This window comes from Homalodisca vitripennis, unplaced genomic scaffold (genome assembly GCF_021130785.1).
Source record: "Homalodisca vitripennis isolate AUS2020 unplaced genomic scaffold, UT_GWSS_2.1 ScUCBcl_2983;HRSCAF=8200, whole genome shotgun sequence".
NCBI lineage: Eukaryota > Metazoa > Arthropoda > Insecta > Hemiptera > Cicadellidae > Homalodisca > Homalodisca vitripennis.
Genome location: NW_025779112.1, coordinates 49,040 through 67,706, shown reverse-complemented (window position 1 = coordinate 67,706; position 18,667 = coordinate 49,040). Strand labels below are relative to the sequence as shown.

The 18,667-nt window shown below is 32.8% G+C and overlaps 1 protein-coding gene across 1 annotated transcript; it reads left to right on the top strand.

Annotated features, from left to right (window-relative positions):
• Positions 1-4,261: 4,261 nt before the first annotated feature.
• LOC124372361 lies at positions 4,262-4,930 on the top strand. The gene is made up of 2 exons (XM_046830744.1): positions 4,262-4,727; positions 4,814-4,930. The coding sequence occupies exons 1-2, from the start codon at positions 4,268-4,270 to the stop codon at positions 4,921-4,923; spliced, it is 570 nt and encodes a 189-aa protein (XP_046686700.1). The 5' UTR covers positions 4,262-4,267; the 3' UTR covers positions 4,924-4,930.
• Positions 4,931-18,667: the final 13,737 nt, after the last annotated feature.

Genomic DNA, 18,667 nt, shown 5'->3' with positions numbered 1-18,667 from the left:
AAGACTTTAAATTTGAATACCTAGGGACAAAATCATTAGTTTCACCTGGAAGTTCCTTGATTAAATCAAAACACAGCTGTAACCTTTGAAAATACCTTTCTCTCTTTTTCACACATTGTTCTAGTTTTGTAGAAGCCATATTTTTAAACACTAATTAAATACAAAATATGAAAAACACCGTACAGAAGACAGAATCCTTATTTACTAAATTAACCTGCTTACAAACTAATTTAGTAAACCTTGACAAAAATAAAACAAGTAATCTTCAAACAAAACAGTGACACAGAAATAATATTAGATAGTGAGTGATTAAGAAAATATGAATGATTCCCTCAGTGATAGAAAATTATTAGTTTTAAATAGAAACAGCTGACAGATAAGTTGCTCAAAATAGATAAGAGCGTCCGGTCGGCGGACAGAAATACTCGATCAGCTGAGCGACAATCACATAGCGACCGATAAGCAGCGCAATCAATAAACATAACCTGCAGTTCTGTACCTGTCTGTCTGGCTCTATAGTTCAGTTCACGAAACTTACTTAAATGCTAATTTTATTTTTAATGCTAATCAGGTTTGTTTTCATGAGGCGGTTGAGTTTTGATTTGAACTCAAATTAAATGTTAAAACTTAGTGGACTGTTTTTTGCATGAAACTGAAGCGTTCGTATAGAACCAGCTGATCCGGCTCGAAGGACCAAATGTACGGTCTTTGAGGAAGAGCCGTAACCGCGGTATAGCCGAAATAAAAACGACTGGTGATGTACCTTGGGGGAGTCTCGTAGAACGGGGTCGTCGAGGTCCTCGGCCAGGGCAGCGGGGAGTCCAGGATCACCAGAAGTCTTGGGTAGGTCTTGTAGATGGAGAGCGGTGGACAACAAGGGGAATGATTCACTCCGAGAGGGTAAATAAAGTAACTATATTGACTTGAAATACATAAAAACAAAATAGAGCTGTATAAACGTGAAACTGTTCATGTATTGGGGTGGAATGCGGGCAGCAGCGTGTGTCCAGTACGCCGCCTGCGGAGAGAATAAAGAGCCGCGTCTTCTTATCTTGAAGGGGTTGGAGAAGGGGCTGCGAGTCGGTGACGTCATCTCGGGCCAGTAACAACACCAGCCGTTAACTACGAAACAAATACTGAACACCAACAGTGATTCATGATAATTATTATTATGTTAGACAGAATGCTCATATCAACTGTTTCAGTAAAAATATACATTTCACTGTTACTGATAACTAACTTTTGGTATTTATATAGAAAAATTCAATGTTGAATTAAACTATTTAAGAAATATTACTTCATAATATCTCAAATTACTAATAAAGTTATTGTTATATAACTGTTTAATCAATTACACCGGGCAATATAATACATTAGCAGTGAAATCGTCATAGTAAGATGCGTGAAAATTGATTTAAATATTCTGCGTGCGAGTCAACAGTTGCAGATGTGCTCCCAGTTGGACAGGCAACACCTTGTATGTGGCATCAAGGTGGACACGCCGCGTATTGATAAGACCGGCCTGCAGCCTTGATGACAAGTACACTGCAGCGTGCCATCCATCTTGTCCACCTGGGCCGATCACACCTCTGAAAAAACGTTTGTCCTACGCCATCCTCGGCCAGAGTGCGGCCAAGTTCCTCCCATCGCGGATTTTGCAAATCCAGCAAAGAATTCGGTATGGGAACCCAATCCTCACCGCAGCTCGAGGATACCTATAGGAGAATAAAGTAATATAATGATTGCAGGCGTTACATGTTCCATGAATTCTGACTAAAATAAAGTATTTGGAATTTCTTAGGAGATGTTTTCTGTTATTGTTTCTGACAAATAATGAGCGTTCCTGCATTAAATTAAAAATATGCTCAATCTACTTTCTGTCCGTCTGTTTATAATTTTTTAATTTGGTAACAGTCACTCCAAAATTATATTATTAAAAACATTCTACCTTAAAACCATGCATTTATATACGTCTCAAACTCTAAATGGTCGCCATCTTGAAACGTTATTGAAAATCAGTTACAATAAAGGTTTCTTGAAGTGTCAATTCTGATTTATGTTGTTAACTACCCAAGATTACTATAATTATTATAAAACATTATTAGAAAGTCAATGTTATGCTCCTATTAAAATTAACTCGAGAACCTCATGCAAGCGGTAATATGCCCTTTCCAACCAGTCAACGTCCTAGTTTGGAGATGAGAAATTCTTTAATACTAAAGTAACTTAAATCAAATAATTTAATTTTTATAAATGTGTATCTTCAATGCTTCTATTTTCAAATGATTTTAGGTTTATATTTGTAGGGCTTTACCCTGGAATTTTAAACAAATTGTTGTTATTCGAAACAAAATAAATACAATGATAAATTAATAAAGAGGAGAGTCTTAAGATACTATGTGACGGAAAATATTCTCTGACACTCTCTCATGGTACGAGACACCAGAGACCAGATAAAAAAACAAAGTACAACAAAATGTCAGCATAGACTCAAATGAAGACGTCAGGGGAAAAACAGGCTCAGTCCATTTTTTCAAAATACGTTTTTTTTCTATTTATAATAAAATTGAACATTGTTAAACATATCTATACATCAATTTTGGGCAAAAACAAGCTCAGTTTCTAGTAATAAGAATAAGAAAAATCCACGTCCTGGGGAAGAACGAGCTTAGTCCTACTTTTGTGGGGAAAAAAAGGCTGAGTCCAGCTGAGAACTGTGGGAGTGGGATCAGCTGATCTGTTTATTTTGTCTTTCTTGGATTGGATTGGTGGTGTTGTTTTAAAAGTTAATCCTGTTAACATGTTCACTCTGTTATGATTGTAAAGTTCCTCTGCAAGTGAAGATAGTAAGCTTATGTTTTTATGTTTGTAGTTGAGCTAAAGAGGGAAATGTGATGTAGGCTAATTTTTTAGTGAATGTGTCAGAAACAAGTGCAAATTCAACATAACCTCCAAACATTAGTTGTGTGAGTAGCAAGATAACTGTAGATATATTGCTTAGGCCTTGTATATTTAAGTTATTGGCATGGATAGTGGAGAGGACGATATTCCTCAAGTGCAATGCCTTGCTGCAACAAAGCAAACCAACGAGCAGCTTTCAAAAAAACGGAAAAAATATGGCAGGATGTCGGCTGTGAGTAAAATGCTAAAAATTCAAAGCCATGAAATGGGCAGTGACTGTCAGTGTTTGCGTGGCTGTTTCAGACGAGTAAATGAGACATCTCGGAATAAGATTCTCTCCGACTTTAATCTTATGAGGTCACATGATGAACAAAATAGCTATTTATGTGGGTTAATAACTGTCATACCTGTTCAGCGTAGAAGGCCTAGAGTAGAAAATGCTAGAGAAAATCAAGCATCTTATGCCTATAAAGTACGAGTATTGAAAGATAACATGTTAGTAGAAGAAAGCATTTGTCGTAAGGCATTCATTTCTATTCACGGAATTTCCAAAGCCAAAGTTGAGTTCTTGGTTAAGAGTCTTAAATCTGCTGGCACATCACCAAAGGACAAACGTGGTAAACATTTAAATAGGCCACATAGAGTATCTAATGAAACTGTAGATCTTATACGTGATCACATAAAATCATTTAAAGGAAGATCATCGCACTATAGCCTCCACAAAAGTAACAAAACCTACCTACCTGAAGAATTGAATGTTTCGAAAATGCATCAAATGTTTCAGACAAAATATCCAAATGCAAAGGTATCATATGAAACATATAGACAATGTTTTTGCAGTGACTTTAACATCAGTTTTTGGCTACCCCAGAACTGACACTTGCAGTAAGTGCGATGAACTAACGGCCAAAATTACAGGGCTACAGAAACAATTAAAAAATAACAGAGAATCCGATGATGTTGCTAACATTAATAAGGAAATAACTTCTCTTGAAAATGAAGCAAAACTCCACAAAAATCAAAGCAGATGTGTTCTACAAAAGGAAAACACGTGCCAAACAATTATGTAAGCAATCAGTGGAACATGAGGCCATAAGTATGGACTTTGGTAAGAATTTACAATTGCCGAATATTACCACTAATGACATCTACTACAAGCGGCAGTTATCAATGTATGCTTTTAACATACATGAGTTGTCTAGTGCGAAAAGTATTTTTTACCTATATCCTGAGACTGAAGGAAAGAAAGGGAGTGATGATGTTTCTTCTTTCCTACACAATTTTGTCTATGAACATCTGGATGAAAAAATTAGACACCTTCACATATTCTGTGACTCTTGCTCGGGCCAGAACAAAAAACTTCACAATGATAAGATTTTTACATTATCTTGTTTATGAAGCAAAGAAACTTGACTCCATCAAAGTAACATTCCCTGTGCGTGGCCATTCATACATGGAATGCGACAAGAATATGGGGCTTGTCAACACAAAATCTAAGGCAGAACTTCCTTCAGATTGGATTGAAGTTTTTGAAAATGCTAGAAAGAACCCTTTTCCCTTTAAAGTTGTGAGTATTGACAATCAATTCTGTAGACAGTGGACAAAATTCTTGGACACATTATATATGAAAAAATGCCCATTTGCTACCAGGACTATAAAGGAGCTTAAAATTTCCAAGGAAGGCAATGGTAATGAACAAAAATTGATGCTGAGGAGTTCTTACTATGCAGCGTGGGACAAATGTTCAATCCTGCCAAAGAAAAAAACCCATTCTTCAACAGTATGTGCTGAAAATGAATTTCTAATGCCAGAAAAATCTTATGATGGTAAGTGAACATTTTAAAGAACCTAATTTAACTGTTAAACAATTTTAACTTGCTAGGCCTTATTGCAATTTATTATTTTGTTACAGGTCCACTGCCTATCAAGAAGGCCAAATACAATGACTTGAAAGATTTAAAGATATTTTGTAGTAGTGCTGCCCAAGAATACTTCACCAATCTTCCCCATTTGGATGAATAAAATTAGGGTCTTAAATGAAACAATCCAAATTAAATTATATTTTCAATGTGCTAAGTTTTATATGTAAAATAAATATCTGTATTATTTTGGACTTGGGTTTGTGTTAACTATCCTAGTCTCAATCCTCGTTTAGTACGATGGGGAAGAACAGGCTCAGTCCGGGACTGAGCCTGTTTTTTCACTGTAAAAACTGTACTTTAACCAAATATTTTAAAAAACGTTGATGTTAATATTTATTTTTTTTTAAATACACAATTAAATAGTGAAATTAAAAGAGTTAAATATTAACAATAGCATTTTAAAAAATAACCTGACCTTAAAACTAACTTAGAAACTAGACTTTAAACTTTAAAATCTATTTCCTGAAAAGTTTGCAAAATGTGACTGAGCTTGTTTTTCCCCTGACGTCTTCAAATATTCCACCTTAAGCTACCCTGACAGTATTGTGGTCGACAACGTCAAAAGCCTTAATTAAATAGAAAAAAGAGAATAAAATTATGATAAATTGACTTAAGTCACTGCTATTCAAACAAAGGTGGCGGAAGTTGTGGAGATATTGTAATAGAACCCAGATGGAGATGAAAATATTAAATTACTGGTTTTGAAGAAAGTAGTACAGTACTAGAGCTTAAGTAATATATTTCAGGACGGTAATGTAGAGCAGATTTTCCGTAGTGCATAAATGTACCATTTTATCATTTTTTTTTTTTTTAATTTGAGTAATCCGAAAATTTGTAACTTAATATATTGATGCCAATCCTCAATCTATCCAGGTTGAAAATTTCAACTTTTTAAGATTAGGATGGCTTTACTAATCTTAAATTCAGTTGGGAAATCAACCTTACTGTTTAAGGATTGTAACAAAAACAGTCAAGTACGGGCTAAAAAACATATCGTTTGACTAGCAAGAAAGACAAAATATCAGTTGTAATATTTCTTTATTTTTTAATTCATCCAGAATTAAAAAAAAAAAACTGGATTATTGAGAAAGAAAAATTGAATAAATATATTAATAATAAAAAAGCTTAAAGATTTAGAATTTTCATAGTTAAATTTTGTAACATATTAAACTATAAAAAGTTTCATAATAAAACTTCTTTAGTTTTTTTATATCTATCAATTCTGATGGCCATTGATGATATTAGTCGTAAGTAGTGATTAAGTACTTTCAAACTTTATTATTTAATAATTAAGGAACAGGCTTTACATATTTACGTAAACTATGTAATTAATAGAAAATTAATGAAAAATATGACCACTATGATGTATTGGAACGAAGATGGAAAAATAAGCCTTTTAAAATATTTAATTCGATAATTTCATCAACACTTACTGCAGACTGACGGCATCAAAACACCTCCCGAGACGTGTTTGATGCCTTCTTTCGTTCAAAGCTCGTTGTTGCAGGTCTGCTTTAAACCTCAGGATCTCTACCTCGTCCGGTGGATGGTTGTGGGGACTGGGCCGAATCTCCGCAGCCTCACCCTCGCGGAATATCGCGGTGCTCCCACAACCCTCGTCTCGACACTGGACTACCTTCTTCCGTTCTGAAATACCTTATTACGATACAGGTATCCGTCTTTGTGGTAGATTAGACCACACCCCCTATTGCAGTACTTCCATCGCACAACACAACACGAAAAGATATATATATATATATATATATATATATATATATATATATATATATATAGAACACGATGCTTCAAGATGGACTAGCAGCGAATGATATATAGAAATGGGGATCAGTTAAGTTACGTTCAAAAGTTGAACTTTGACCGAAGAGGAGTGTAGGGGGTAGAGGAGGAGACTCGGACTTCTTGTGAGAGTTTCCTGTGAGAACGGAAACTCCAGGAATTTGAAAACATCCTGTGGGAACCATAGTCAAGATTTTTTTCCAGAGGTCTGTACGTAGAAATAAAAATCGAAAAATAAACATAGACAATAATTCATTTATCATCATGGTTATTTGAAATTGTTACTGCTACTTTATGGGCAGTTGTTTTTTTAACACTGGAGTGCTCGCGTGAACTTGTTGTAAGTTTAAATATAATTAATAAATCGTATAAGCCAGGTAAATTCAATAGTTTTTGTACACGTAATTTTAAAACAAAAAGTGGATTATGATTTATTACGGCACAGACTATCTGAAGTACATTGGAACGAACTGTATTCAATAAGGCATACTGAATACGTCATTGAAGCCTATTTCTCTGTAGGCTGACACAATAAAAATGAATCGTTAAATGTGTTTCTAGGCTCTAATCTCGAAAAATACTGGGCCAATTCGGCTAATTCTTTTTTTACATCTGTTGGAGTGCGATAAAGGTTTTTATGGAGAGAAAATTGGAAAAGATTTCTGGAATACTTTAGAATTTGTAATAATAATTATAATATTTTAATATTTACAAAAAACAATCCAAATTTAACTAACACAAGCGACCAAAGTAGTAATTTTAAGCTTTTGTATGCATATATTTTCTTGATCGGGGTAAAAATATCTAAATCAAATATATTACTAGAAATGTTGTAAACCGGAAATAGACGCTGCTTGTCATGTAAGTTATCATTCGAAACCTACATGTGTACATATTTTCTTGATCGGTGCAAACAACAACGTAAACTCAACTATGAAACTGTAAATTAATTTGACAAGAAAGTGAATTTAAACGGCTGAAATAGATACATTTTACCACAGTAACTTTTCAGGCTTACGAAAGTATATTTATTTTCTTCAACGTAATAAAAAGGAAAACCAAATTATGGCATTTGAACTATCTGAGACCGGAAATAGATTACAAGGGTCATTAATAGATGTTTTGACAAAAGTACGGCTTGAGAACCAACATATGTGTATATTTTCTTTATAATGACAAGGCAAACTGTGTGAAATGTGGGAATAGGCGCTTTTAGACCGTTCGTTGGGTAAAAAGGCCGTAGACCGTCTTTTAATTTCTTCGTATATATAGTTTCTTAAAGGGACAATAACACTAAGTCAACTTAAACACAGGATAATATCTTTCAATGGATGTACATTAAGAAGGCCGGAAGTATATGTATTTGACAAAAGCAGATTTCTGAGGCCTGATTGTATTTCCTTGATTGAAATATTAGGAAAGAGACTCAACTGTGGCGTCAGAAATGTAATTTAATTAAACCTAAAATATATACTTCGAGTCACGCAAAACCTGAAATAAGCCAGTAAAAATGTTATTTGACTTTTAAATCTCTTAACCACGGGCATTAAAATTATAATTACAATATTTATGTCTACATTTGAGTGAAAAATTGTCATAAGACTCCATCATATTACATCATAATTGATTTCACTAAAAAGGACGCTCTTAGATCTTAACAATTGCGTGCAAAGCCGCGGATAACTGCTTTTAACAAATATAATAATAATTGAGGCTGTAGGTGCAATAAGGGCCTCTCGTGCAAATTTTGTGTTTTGAGATATAGAGCTTTAAAGTTTTGCCAAATTTCTAATAAAATCCAGCAAATTGTTTAAAAACTGTTTCTTAGTGTGTATTTTAATCAATTCATTTAATTATATTTATATAATTTTTAAATACTTACACATATTTAAATATTAGAAAAAAAGGAAAACACACAATATGTCATAGGCCCTTTTTTAAGAGAACATTATTTCAAATTCAAATTCAAAAACGTTTATTCAGAAAACGTAATACAGATCATGCAGTTTTTATTACAATTTATCCCCTCTAGCTTAGCTATTTGAGGGGGAAATCTACATTTAAATTACATAATATTTTATTTTTACCTATTGCTTACATTTTAAACATTTATATAGCAGTAATTGAATATTTATGATTGGAACATACATATTTACTTAAATTAAGGAAAGATATAGATATTTTAAACAGTTAAAACTGTGTATGTGTGCGTGTGTGTTATTTTAATTGGATGGTTCATGTTTGATGATTGTGGTATTGGCGTGTTTTTACAGTGCTTGTGCGTTGGGGATTTTCGTTTTGTGCGTGAGAGAGGTTGGTACTGCAACTCACTTGCAGTCTTTCTTGATCGTGATGACGTTGAACTTGTTTTGTTGACTGACAGAATTAGATTGCTTGCTGGTTGTTGTTTTATGTTTGCCTATTCCGTTGTTTAATTTATGTTGAAATATGTTTTATGTTATTCTATGTTATAGAGTATTTTTGAGTGTTTATACATGTTTGTTTACCGTGTTGAAATAAATCAAATGTGTTATGTTTGAGTGTAAAATCTGTCCTTACTCTTGTCTACCTAGTGTTGTGAGAAAACCCCGGTGTGTTAATGTTTCCCCAATTGTGGCTTTATTATTTTGTGTTCGTGTGATACAATTTACCTAATATCCTATGAATATGGTAAGTAGACTATCATGTAGTATGCGTAAGCCTTTTTAGTTGTTGCTTATAGATAGAAGATGATTTTTTAACTTGATTTTGAATTTATTTACTCTAAGTTCGTTCAAAATTTTTTTAGGTAACGCATTTAAAAGCATTGATATCCTAGTTTGCAAAGTACATTTTCCATAACTATTTGCATATCTATTTACAATATAAAGTCTCCTTCTTAAATTATAATCTACATTTTCTAGTATCCTATATTCTTCATTTAGAAAGTTTCTGTTTATATCTATATACTTTGCAAGATTATCAAACATCAAAATTCCCAACAGTCTAGGTTCAATGCAAGGGAACAACACTTCATATATCCTACATAATATATTCTTAAGATGGATCAGTTTATATTCTGTAGCCTGATAGTAGACAGATATGCCATATACAAACAAAGATTGCACTACACTAAAGTATATTATTCTCTTTGTAGCCATTGGAAAATATTCAGTAATTTTAGTACATTTGTACAGAACCATTTTTAACATATTTTTTAAATAGGTTACATGCGATTCAAACTTCATATTACTGTCAAAAAGTATACCAAGATGTTTGATAGTTTGATGAAAAACTCGATTTTGACAGCTGCATTAATCTCTACCAGTTATTGTTCTAAAACATTTATGAGAATGACATAAAATGTTGACATTATTGTTCTGTATAGTGTTTCTTGGAGTTTTGAATATTATTGCTTTTGTTTTTTGAGAATTTAGTTTTATTGAATTATTAAAAAAATACTTTACTACCAAATCAAGATCCTGTTGCATATTATTTAGGGCTATATTTAGATCTTTATTAATTACATAGAATATATTATCATCGGCATACTGAAGTATTTTACCTTTTAATTTTAAACTTTCTAAATCATTTACATAAATGTTAAATAATATTGGAGATAGGATTCCTCCTTGTATCAGACCAAATTTTTGTTCATATCCACTACTGACAATTTGCCCTATACTAGCAAACAACTTTCTATCTTTAAAATAATCTTTAAACAATTCTAATAAAGGACCTCTTATTCCTATTTTTTCTAATTTATTTAACATAATGGTATAATCAACAAGGTCAAAGGCCTTTGAAAGATCAGTTGCTACTGCCAGTACATACTTGTTTTCATTTAGTGATTTGTTAATTTCATTGGTTAAACATTCTAATAAATCTATACTTGATCTGTTTGGCATAAATCCATATTGAGATTTATTAATTACTGAGTTATTTACTAGATATTTTTTTTAGCTGTTCACAAATATAGTGTTTCTAGGATCTTTGTTATTACTGAAATTGAACCTATAGGCCTATAACATTGTAACATCTTTTTACTACCGCTCTTATGAATTGGCCTCAAGTAAGTTTTTTTTCATGTCAATAGGTATTTTACCATTCTTAACAATACTTTTCACCAAATGTAACAAAATAGGCTGCAGATATACAATATTTTTCTTTATATCTTTTGGTCTAATTTGGTCTGGACCTAGTGCCGATTGGGCATTTAATTTATTAATTACTTTAATTATCATATTTTCATTTATTGGTTTGAAAATACATACTGTGAGTTAATCCAATGTCATGGTTTCCGTCATGAAAGTCTTGAATAATATCAAATTTGCTATCAGTCATTTCATTGCTTATACTTTCAACTGATGTTTTGAAAAAATCTTTAAAGTCATCAGCCTTATTTATTACATCTGCTACACTATCTAGACTAAAACTCTTTTTTATATTTTCATAAACTGACGGTTTTTTTCTTTTTATTAACAACACTATTAATTATATCCCACGTTTTTCTACTGTTTTTCATATTTTCCTTAATTATTTTAGAATAATAATTTTGCTTTACAATTCTAATTCTGTTTGTTAAATTATTTCTGGCATTTTTAAAACAGCCTCATATAAAGTATGTTATACCTATCTCGTTTCCATTGTGTCCATAAATACTTTTTATGGTCTATTAGAGCTCTAAGTTCATTATTCATCCAAGGGTTGACTCTTTGGGTTTTTTTTTCTATTTGATACCTCTGTAGTAGCCATTGCATAGATTGTATTGAACTTATGAACTAGTGTTTGATAAATGAGCTCGGTATCTCTAATTGCTATAATAGATAACCAATCTTCACCTCGAATACCTTCATTGACTAGTCTATCTTTTATGATGACGTTATTATTTTCTATTGTATTTACAAACACTACTATTTAAGTTATAATGTTTAAGATTAATTGTTAATCCTGTCCAGTTAATGATCTGATAGTTTTTCTTCTACTATAAATGCTGTATATTCTTTAGCTATGGTTCTAATATTGATATGATCTAGGCAAGTTGCTACTAAATTATTACCATAAAATTCTACCCTTGTGGGTTCTTGAATTGTATTTAACGTTCTATTTGTATAAAGGACATTTAAATATTCTTCAGATCCATACATGCCCGTTAAATAACATATATTGATATCTCCAGCCATAAATAGGTGTTTAGCTCTAGTGACTAGATTTGATGTGAGAAATATTTCCAATTCCTCATTAAAATTATTAACATTTTGACTTGGAGGGTCTATAGAAAGCTCCTAAAATAACATATTCTATTTTGTAACTTAATTGTATAACAAGGAACTCTGTTGAATTGAAATGGAATTCTAATGTTATATCTTTTATTTGCAATTCTTCTTTAGTAAAAACCATAATTCCCCCACCTCTACGACCCGTAGGCCTACATTTAGCTACTGAATTGAAACCTGGCAGATTATAAAAATTACTTTCTTCCTGAGTTACATTAATTTCTGTAAGTACTATGACATCCACAGAATCTAAGGTGTTGCACAAACTTAAAATTAAACTGTCCCAATGTTTTCGCAAACTTCTAATATTTGTACTTATTAAATTTAGTTTTGATTCTGTTTGTATACTATTTTTATTTAATAAATTTGATGCATATTTCCAATCAGATATTACATTAAAGTTTCCCGTGAATAATCAAATCGATTTCTTCTAAATCAATTGTTGATACTGGTTTAATGTGACGTTGAAATTTAGGCTGATTGAATTTTTATTTTTTTTGTTAGTGTGAGGGATCTTTACTTTTTGTGCAACCCCTTATCCTACCTTTTCCAGATCTGATTCCGTAAGAATTCTGAAAGCTTTTGACTGGTTGTCTTTTTTCAACATAATTCTATTTCCATTTAGCCATATGTACTTAAACCCTAACCTATCCTTCACTTCTTTGGTTTGTTTCATTAGTTCTGAGAAATAGGGAGTTAGATGATCATTGAAGTATATTGCCCTTTCTGGATGAGAATTTCCTATTAGTTTTGTACTTGGCCTAGACTTACGTGCACTACGGACTACTGTGTCTCTGATGGCTCTAGTCGTACACTGCACTATGATCGGCGCCGGCGAGTGTGCTGAAGGTAGTCTGTGCGCTGTGATGTCTTCTTTTATGAGCTCGATATTCATGGCCTGGAGCAATCCTTCACTGGGACGTCTTCTTTGTCGTCTTGAGGAATACTGGTCACAATAAAATTTCTACTCCGCCCATACTGTTTCTCCATTTCCATTTTCAAATCCCGCACCTGATTCTTCAACAGCACAGACTCTTCTTCCATCTCCTTGACTCGGTCTATGATGTTAGTCATAGTTGCCTCTAGCTTACTAATCATTTCAATTATACTATCGACTCTTGAGGCAATTTTATTCTCTTGCCTCAGGAACATTTTATCCAACAGCTTTTTCAAGGCTATGTAAGTAGGATCATCACATTCAATTGCTTCGTCTGTCAACTCTACACTTTCTGTACGTGTTTTACTTATTGGTCTGCACTTCAAACATTCCCACTCAGACCTATACTTTACAGTCTTAGCCTTCCAAGACGTTTTGGTTAGCCCTGCACAGGTGTAGTGCAATTCCGCCTTACATTTACCACATGTAACTTTATCTCCATCACCTGATATTGACTTTTTACAGCTTCCACAAAACATTTTTACGTTATTAAGACGTATGACTGACAATTAATATGTTTTTATTGTTTGATTAGACTCAACTTTTCATTAGTATCAGCATACTTACCTCCTAACAAACGTTTTGTTGATGAAGATTTTAATAGGATTCTCTATAATAATAGTCCTACTATTTTTAATGGGAGATCTAAACAGTAAAAACACTTTATGGGGATGTCGCACTAATAACCCAAAGGGTAATAAATTGAATGACTACTTGATGCATACAACTATTAATATATCTGCTCCTGTAGAACCAACATTTTATCCGTGGCAGAGAAACCAGCAACCTGACATATTAGATATTGTTTTGTTTAATAATTTCAATGAACCGATAGTACAGCAAACCTTATGCGAGTTAACGTCTGACCACTTACCAGTAATTGTAACTTTTTCAATTAAACCCGATTTTACCAATCCTCCATTGAAACTAATAAATGGTAAAGTTGACTGGGCTGTATTTCATAACGAATTAGAAACTAATATTATCTTGCCGAATTGTTTACAGTCTTTCGAAGATATTGACAACTGTGTACTACAATTCACTGAGCTGATTAAAAATTCGGTTTAAAAAAGCAGTCGCAAAACAATCACAAACCATGTTTTGTCCTAATCGCCCTCCGCAAAGAATTCTTAATTTAATTAAAGAAAAACATGTTTTTAGGAGACGGTGGCAGAGACACAGGCATCCAGAAGATCGCATGCAGCTTAACAACAGGCTCATCAGGAAAATAAAATCAGAATTAGATATTTTCAAAATTAATGACTATCAGAAATATTTGAGTGAAAATAAACCCAGGCGATAGTTCAATGTGGCTGGCAACCAAAAGAATTCTCAGAACGCCTTCTACGATCCCTCCCCTTCAACAAGGCCAGGAGGACGTACCAGAGTGACTCTGAAAAATGTGAGGTTTTTGCGAATTATTTTGAAAATGCTTTTTCCCCTAACCCTACTGTTAATTTGCAAACTGAAGATGAAGTCAACAGGTTTTTAAAATAGCAACAATCTTATCTGCTGAGCTTCCCACTCAGTATATCTCAACATCTGAAATTAGAAAATGTTATCCAATACCTACCGTTGAGGAAAGCTCCTGGGTATGACTTGATAACAAACTTAATATTAAAGGAACTCCCGCCAACAGCCCATCAGCTATTAAAAACTTTATTTAATGCATGCCTACACCCCTATCGTTTGGTTACTTTCCTAAATCCTGGAAACATGCTGAAGTTATTGTTATCCACAAGCCCGGTAAGCCTGTTAGAAATCCCTCTAGTTACAGACCCATCAGCCTACTACCCACTCTGGCAAAAGTTATTTGAAAAGCTAATACAGAAGAGACTATGCAGATTCATTGAAGATGCTCAATGTATTCCTCCCCACCAATTCGGTTTTAGGGCAAAACATTCTACTACGCAGCAACTTGCGAGGTTAACACAAACAATAGTGCAAGGGTTTGAAAATAAAAGACACTCTGCTGCTTTGTTTCTGGATGTTGCTCAGGCCTTTGACAAAGTATGGCACAAAGGCCTTCTGTATAAGCTATTTCAAACTGGACTTCCAAATTACTTGCAAAACATCATCGAATCATTTTTAGAAAACCGGACTTTTTCAGTAAAAATAAATTCTACTCATTCCACTGTTCGACAGATCCGGGCTGGTGTGCCACAAGGCTCAATTTTAGGACCTATCCTGTTTAATATGTTCATGCATGACCTACCCATTCCAGCTCATTCTACGCTTGCTCTTTTCGCTGATGACACTGCCTTGATTTCCCAACATCAAGACATTGACACAGCAGTTGACATGCTTCAGACTGATACAGACCTACTGTTGGATTGGTTCGTTAATTGGAAAATCGCACTTAACCCTCTAAAATGTGAAGCGAAAATATTTTCGCTAAGAAAATTCAATCCCTTAAGGAATATAGAAATTCAAGATAACATCATACCATGGAATGAAAATGGACAGAACTGTTAAATATTTGGGTGTCTTATTAGACTCTAAACTTACTTATAAACAGCACATAAAATTCAAAATTAAATCAAGCAAACACAAGATTGGCACAAATGTACCCAATTATCAATAGAAAGATCATCTCTTAAACTTAAATGCGCTCTTTTAATCTACCAAGGAATATTCAGACCCCTCTTAACTTATGCTTGTCCAGTTTGGGGTCCTTGCCTCCATAAATCAAAAATGAACAAACTTCAAGTATTCCAAAACAAGTTTTTGAGGAATAGCAACAAATTCTCCATGGTTTGTTAGAAACCGACAGATTCATAATGAATTAGAAATTCCGACCATCTGTGACTACATCCGAAAACTAAGTGCTACATTTCTAGAAACTCTGGACCAATCAACAGGTGCTGTCCATTTTAACATTGGCCAAAGAACTGTCAACAGAAGACTGAAAGCACGTCTTGTTCAAGACATTTTATTATAATTTGAAACTTACATTGTTTGTCAAGTACTAATTTTATTGTTTATTTTCTGTTAACTGTATTATGTTATAGGGTGTCTCCATTGGAGCAAACCCACTAATGTTAATATTTCTATGTTCTTCTGTTCTCTATGATTCAAACTTCTGTGTATAATTATTTACTTGTAGTAATTGAACCAGAAATAAAGCTTTTGAAAAAAAAAAAAAGTAATGAAGACTGTAATGTCTAACCTCAATCTTATAACCTCAAAAGGTACCAGAGAAAACTTTCTTCTGCTATCAATGTAGACGGTATTTCTAAGTACAAACCTTTTTACTATATTTATAAAACAGATCCTTTCACACCATATTAAAATGTTTTACTTCATAAATTATGTATAGTTACAAAAATTTCAATGAAATATTAAGCAGCTCTGAAAACGTGTGTGAATAGGTGAACTGCCATAGAGGAACATAGTTTTGTTCTTTGCAAGAAGGGCCTATAAACATAAAGAGTAAATTAATTTGAACTATGTATGTTGATATTGAAACACAGGGAGTAAAATAAAACATTTAATTATTTTAGTTTATTTTAAATTAAACAAACAAAAGCTAACTCAGAAACCTTAAAACATTGTATGAATAAAAATGAAAAGGTATCGTACAATATGCTACAATATAAAAACATTTAGTTTCACACAACAAGAGATAGTGAGTGCATAAAACAGTCTTAATATATTTACAGTATCTTAATCACTGCACATTTCCAACTCCAGAGTCATTTATTTCTTCATGTTCAGGTTGAGCACTTTTAGTAAAAAGGGATTCAAAAAAATCTTTACTTTCATCTTTGAGGTATGGATAAAGATCTCTTACATCCTTGATTTTGGCTTTTTTCAAGACACCTGGAGCTATATCTAGAGTCAAAGCATCTGTAATAGGCCTATTAGCTGTCATAAACTGAAAAGGCTCATACATAGGGTGGTAGCTCTTTGATGCTGCAACAGTTCCAGTAGTCTTATACACCAGCATGCAGTAGGTCTGTATTTTGAAGGGAGTGCCTTTCTTAAATGGTGTTTTTAAGAAATGTTGAGTTAAACCTTTCTCCCAGTCAAAAGAGTGTAAGTTTATCACTGTAAGTAAAATACATATTCAATTACATCTCTGCATTATTTTGTAATATTTTAAATGTATCATTTACTGGTTGTAGAATTCTCTTACAAAAAGCAATATAACGTTAAAACTGTAATTTTGTTTGTACCATTTAAAATATACCAGTATAGCGTTTTTTTTTCAATTTTCGTATCTGTTTTTACTGGTTGTAAAACCAGCTTTTAAAACAACAATAAGTTGTTATAACTGTATAGTTTGGTGTATATCACGATTTGAAAAGTAACGTTTTATTATTATGGTATTTTTGTTTTTCCCGTTGTAGGATTATCTTAAAAAACAATAAAAATGTCTTAATCGTAATTTGATATATAGGCCTAACGTTTTTTATCTATTGTTTTTATGTTGTACTCGTTGTAGACATAATGTTATTTTTACTCAAATAACAACAGTTTTTTCATGTACTTTTACCTTTTCTAGTATTGGAGTTGTAGCCAACTGTATTTTTCTGTTTATTATATCTGTGTGCGTGTTGTTAAACCAGGTGACAAACTGCTCCAATGTTAAAGGGACTCAGGCCTCTAACCATTTTTATGGATTATTCCATCCACACCAAATGCAGTACTTGTGATACTGTTCATCAACTCCTTTACCTTACTTTCGGATACAGGAGAAAAAGTGAAAGTAGAATCTATCCCTGCACATTTGTTACTATTACATATTACTATTGCATATAGTCCAGAGGAATTTTTTTAATGTAAATGATATGATCATCCCAGCTTAGATTTTTGTCAATAATAAGTCCCAGGAAACTTGTTTTTCTTCATCTCTTGTATTTTTATGTTGTTAATTTGTAAGTTATGTTCCCAGTTAGTTTTACAACGCTTTACGCAAAATGAGACATAATTTGATTTTGATCCATGTATAAGAAGATTTTTCTCAATAAAGAATTTGTTAAGCGATAATAGATTTTTCTTGTGCTGAGCTCTCTATATAGTCAATTTCCTCAAATTACTATTAGGTTAGCATCATCAGCATAGATATATTGCATTATTTAGATCAGTGGTTACTTGTGGTAGTCCTGTTATATAACACAAAATTTGAGGTACTAATAACGAATTGTTTGTAATGATGAAAAAGCTGATTTAATGAAAATTTGTTTTTTAATCTTCATTTCTACTACGACAAGAGAGATATGATTCCAACAACTCTAATGCCTTATCTTCGAAAACCATATTCTTCGGCTTCAAACTATTAAATGCTTTGATCATATTGTCAAAAAAGTTTAGTATGAGACTACTGAAAATAGTCCTTTATTTATTATACTTTATGTAATGTATTTACGAAAGAGGAGTCTTAGTAATATATTACTTTATTATGTGTAACTGTATGCTTTTGTTATATTCATGTGTTTATTTCAGTAAATAAAGATGTATTATAATTAACTAGCTGTTACCCGCGGCTTCGCAAGCAATGTTTAGAACTGAAGTCCTTATATTACTTAGTAAAAGCAATTATGATGTTATATGATAGGAGTCCTATAAAAATTTTAAAACATAAGTAGGCATACATCAGGTAGATATTATTTAAGTTCGTGTTAAATAGTATCAGAGTTTAACTTAATTATTATATCATGTTCGACACGTGTAAGAGCATTTCTGGTTCTAATTAAGTATATACATTACGTCACAGCTGAATCTGCCTTGTCATCCCGATCAAGAAAACACAATTCTCGGACCACACAAGTCTCGGAAACCTATTTCGGTCAAAAGGCGTACATTTCCAGTCCTTATCGTATATTTCAGGTTCATATATATTTCCCGGACTA